General features: G+C 35.6%; 1 protein-coding gene across 1 annotated transcript; it reads right to left on the reverse strand.

Annotated features, from left to right (window-relative positions):
• Positions 1-2,949: 2,949 nt before the first annotated feature.
• Positions 2,950-4,958, reverse strand: LOC107737253 (nuclear receptor subfamily 0 group B member 1-like). Its single transcript, XM_016548718.1, has 2 exons — positions 4,311-4,958; positions 2,950-3,548 (listed from the first exon to the last, which is right to left on the reverse strand). The coding sequence occupies exons 1-2, from the start codon at positions 4,861-4,863 to the stop codon at positions 3,307-3,309; spliced, it is 795 nt and encodes a 264-aa protein (XP_016404204.1). The 5' UTR covers positions 4,864-4,958; the 3' UTR covers positions 2,950-3,306.
• Positions 4,959-5,204: the final 246 nt, after the last annotated feature.

Genomic DNA, 5,204 nt, shown 5'->3' on the forward strand with positions numbered 1-5,204 from the left:
TAGCAAAATGTCTAACGATAGACACTTTATTCCGCAGTAACGATATATACTGTCATACCGCCCAGCCCTAGTATACAGTATACTTCATGTCATGTTTGATACACAAATTTCTAAGGCCTTGATCATCAAACTAAGCACTAAACATCTTACTGAGACATATTATTGGAGATATAGAGTGACGACTGATATTTATGTCATTTTATGTAAGTATCTGTTATACTGTTATAAAGATCTCATTGATTACAAGCATCAGAATTTCATCACTTTTTGTCCATAAAAATATCAGCATCTGCACCAAATTGCATTTTTTTGCTCAGTTTGATTCTCTAAATAAAACTAAGCTGTTTTTCTTCCAAATTCTCATTATATCGTAATACTGTATATGAGCCATAAAAGCCTGATATATAATAATTAATTTTAATAATTTATGCATTTAGCAGACGCTTTTATCCAAAGCGACTTACAGTGCATTCAGGCTATACATTTTTTGACAGTATGTGACATATATATCTCATATGATAACACAAAAACACATAAGCAAACCTGGCCTTATTTGTTGGATGACTAGTCGTCTAGTCAAGTGTTATTACCCATCTTTACTACAGCAATGAGTTCATTGCACCTACTTAATTTTCACAGTTATAGCCTAATCTTTGGCTAGTCATAGGCAGACATGTTTTTTTATTTTTATATTTTTTATTGTACAAGGACCTTTCAATGCATCCTAATACATTTATTTCATATGTTTTTCTGTACTTTTATGCTTGGTCCAACAATGACTAGAACAGCGCTTTCTAATACCAGACTAACCTTGTGGCATGAATGAAGCAACAGAGCCACAACTCCATACATAAAGTGAATATTTGTGACACAGAGTGCTCTACACAGATAGAGCGAAAGAAATGGGGTCACTGTGACCTTCAAGAGCAGGCAGTCAGAGTTCAGACTTTGAAATACATTTGGTGACAGCAAATTGGAAAGCGGGATGACTGAACAAGAGTTCAGGACTTCTTGTCTCAACAGTCATATTTCATCTCTCTTCTCCACCCTACAGGTTCTTCATAAATACACACAAAGTGCCTGGTTATTCTTCTTCATTATATTTACTGTTTTAAGGTTGAAGGTGTGAAAGATGCTTACCTGGTTGTAAACAGGGTGATTTTCCTATTTCTGGCGGTTTGGTCCATATGAACATCCACAATTCATTGACTCACTGAACAGACGGGATGCAAATGATTCTCTAATGAGTAACTTTCAAACTGGATACAGCAAGAAGAACGTGTTTACACTGTAAAATCCAATAGTTTACCGTACTTAGATTTAATTAGTTATCTTTACTTAGTTGTTATACTTACTAGGTTTTATTAAGTTCCAGCTACTTTCAAGGCAAATAAAACAATTTACTTACTGTTTTGAGTGACACTTACTTAAAATATTCAAGTTGCCACAAAGGAACCAATGACATTAATAAAGCAGTGAGAGGCAGCAGTGCACTAATATGTTGCTAATGTGCAACATAACAACAGAAGAAGAAGAAAAGAAAAAGAGTCTTAATAGACTTTTCACCCATTTCCTCCATGTCTGCAGTTATCTTTCACTAGTTGCATTCACTCGTTTCCCAAAGTCATCTTGAATGTTGAATTTTCAATACAACTGAAATATTTGAGAGAACATCACATAAGCTGACTTCATATTCAGTTGATGTTGATTTTCCTAAAATGTGTTTTTTTTTAACCATTATAGTGATTAGCATTCCCTTTGGTTGGGCACTTGGAACTTCGTTTATGTTACTATAATTCTTAAATATTCAGCACGTGAACCACAACAATGGTAACAATTAAATTTCATTTATTTTCATTAATTGTATCAATAACCATTTTATTTGCTCTTTTTGTTGTGCTACTACCGACACAAGACAAATCAACAACTGTAAAACAAAGCAACTGCATAATTTATTCATGCCGCAATGCACAGTCAGTGAGTAGCTATACTAAGTCATGAGTAAACCTAAATGAAAGGATAAAGTACCCCCACAGTTCTTTTTTAGTTACTAGAACTCACGTGTAAGTAAACTATACTAACTAAACATTTGTCAGTACAACATACTATTCCTATTTCACTTTACTTAGTTTTTTCAAGGCAATCGGTTTGCATGCTTTTTTTAAGTAAGCCCAACTAATTAGATTTTACAGTGTAAATATAATAACTGTACGGTAATAATGATATCATTTAAATAATTTCTAAAACTTATATAAAATAATTAATAAAAAGCAAAGTACAGCAGTGTTGTTTCTCTCCTGAATGAATCAGTGTATTTGAAAGAATAAGCTGATTGAATTCAATGACTCACTCATAAAGATGTTCATTTGTTTTCCTACCTGAGTAAATCTGTGTTTTTGAACGAATCAGGGGAGTGAATCATTCAGTGATATATTCACCTGTTTCATTTCTGAAAGAATAAGTGATTATGACTCACTCATAAAGACAGTAACTTGTCGCCACCTACGGAGGTAAAATGCAGTGGTTTGGTACATTGGCTATATTGAAGAACAATGCCACAATCAATTATTTCCTAATTATTTTTATTTTCATAGCTGTTTTGTATTTGTGCTTAGGTCTGTCATCACTCTGACATGTTTTATGAAACTGTTACTGTAATCCAAAAAATACAGGCTATCTGTCAATCACGTTGTGGGAAATGTGAACGAGTGTAATTGCATAACCAAAATGTACAATACTTTCTAATATTCAAATATAGTTTACACTTTATAATAACTTTAATTAACAATACTAACCAAAATTATTACATATAAAATGCAAAACAGTTCATTTGTATTCAAATAGATGTCATGAAACATTGAGATAATATATTATTATTATTATTAAATGTAATAATATATTATATTTAAATCAAATATAATTATATTTCAATGTATATATTAAATGCAATACATGTATAAATGAATGCTTGTTAATGATTTCTTAAAGTTATTACAAAGTGTCACAGAGAATCAATTGAAATTCATCAGAAGGCTGCACAACATCACAAAAAAAGCAAGCTAAAAAAAAAAAAACTGCACAATCAGAACAGCGTTATAAAGCTCTTTCCCCAAATGGCAAAAAAAACGTTGTCATCAACTTTGGATTCAGTGAGGAGTTCAACTCAGAAGGCAAAAAGAGAGCTCTTATATCGTACAAAAATAGCATGTGTAAAAAGGAATCAGTCATTTTCAAAATCTCTCAGTCCACTGCTGACTGCCACTCTTTTCAAGTTTGATAATTCTGTCTGGGCATTTGCATTAGGGTTTATTTCCCATAAAACATCTCCAGAAGAAGTTCCTCCATGTTGACCGCTCCAATGACTGGTTTGAAGAACAGACCGGCCACCACGTTGGCATTGATGGATCTCAGCATGCAGAGGGCGAGGAAGAGTTTGGCGAATCTTGCACTGTCCCCGCGGTGAATCATTTTGACATATTCATTAAGCGCCTGGTTTGCCTCGCTCTGCAGGCCCTGGATGTAATGTTGACACTGCAGCCCTGCAACATCTCGAGATGGAAAGAGACTTGTTATATTCTGTACCAGAAAGACCTTAATGATGTGAAATGACCCTCATTAAACAGATACCCTTTGATTACCTCTACACTTGACTATAATTCTCAAAATTATGAATTTTTGAGAACAATTCATGATAAACAAAGAAACATTTGTGTCATGAAACTTTGATTCATATATTGTCATATATTCATATTTGAATTAATGATCTGTTACATACCACAAGTCAGAAAACTTGACTTTTTTTTGGTCCAACTAATTAGCGTAAATATTATTATTATTATATGACAATATTTATTAGTATAAGTATACTATTATTATTTATTAATTTTAATAATACAATGTGACTCGTTAAAATTATTCAGCAAAACAAAAGCACTATTTTTTAATATTGATATTTATCTACTTGTGTGTATTATTATTAAATTATCATTATTATACAGTTAATGCTTACAAACATCATTAATTACAATGTGATCCCAATTTAAACCAGTTAAAGTTTTAAAAAACCATGAACTGTCTTAATTCAGGTATGTATGTATTTATTATTGCTATTATTATTATGAATATGAATTATTACAATGTGATTTAAATTTAAAGCAGTTAAAGGCAACTATGAACTGTCCTAATTCGGGTATTTTATCATTATTATTATGAATGTTAATAATTACGTTGTGGGTCACAGCAAACCCGGTTATTCTTAACAGCAGCTAGAAAGTGTCCTACTTCAGGTGTGACCGGTTAGCATGTCTCACCTGGGTTGAACAGAATGGCCCCTTTTAAGTACGCGTACTCCTTAGTGCTTATGTCCAGTCCCCAGCATTTCCGCAGAAACATTTTAATACCTTGAACGTCGGTCAACGCCACTCCACCGTTATTACTCTGGTGGTCCTGCTTGTCCTGTCCGCTCGTTAATATCCGCTGCAGCATGCTGGGCTCTTGCGTCTCCGAAGTCTCGAAGTCGATCCTGTCCTGCGCCATGCCGAGCACCAGCAGCGGCGCCCAGCTGCTCCGCACCAGCGTGTGTTGGTCATCCACCGGCAGCTCCTGAAAACACGGGACATTCTTCACGAATTTCAGGGTCTTGACCAGGACCGCGGAGGCGGCTTTGCATGTGATCTGAGGGGAGCGGAGAGACACCTTCGTCTTGGAGCCGCAAGCACACGCGCGCATGGACAAGGCGAGCCTCGGGGTCCTCGGCTGGTTCCCAAGTTGCGCAGTCTGACTGTCGTTCTTTAAAATGCTGTACAAGATGCTGTTCTGTCGTCTTTCGCTGCTGCAGTGGCAGCTGCTGTCAAAGTAAGCCATCCTCCTGGTGCTGCGGGGGCTGTTATGTTTCGTTGCTGAAACTGTTATGAGCTTTACGCTTGGAGATGTCCATGCACGGTTGAGGTCTGTGTGTTCCCATCCACCCAAATGCCAAATAGTTTAGAGTTTTCAAACAGCACTGGACGCCTCCCACTGTCTCTCTCTGATGCACACATAGGGGACGCTATAGTCCCTATAGATTTTGATGTGTGGTTTTCGAGCCCTACTTGACTTCAGGCTTTGCTTACTGTACTTTATTGGGCACCAAATGACTCCACAAAAACAGTAAAACCTGAAATCACCTAAACGTGAGGATAACTTTTATATATCATCAGTAATAT

The sequence above is a fragment of the Sinocyclocheilus rhinocerous genome, unplaced genomic scaffold, assembly GCF_001515625.1.
Source record: "Sinocyclocheilus rhinocerous isolate Xijiao unplaced genomic scaffold, SAMN03320098_v1.1 scaffold1275, whole genome shotgun sequence".
Lineage (NCBI taxonomy): Eukaryota > Metazoa > Chordata > Actinopteri > Cypriniformes > Cyprinidae > Sinocyclocheilus > Sinocyclocheilus rhinocerous.

What these genes read in the sequence shown, in the direction of transcription:
- LOC107737253 (XM_016548718.1), bottom strand. Translation starts at nt 4,863, where the DNA reads ATGGCTTACTTTGACAGCAGCTGCCACTGCAGCAGCGAAAGACGACAG. An exon ending in GGCCATTCTGTTCAACCCAG is followed by an intron (nt 3,549 to 4,310) that starts GTGAGACATGCT and finishes TTCCATCTCGAG; the next exon opens with ATGTTGCAGGGCTGCAGTGT.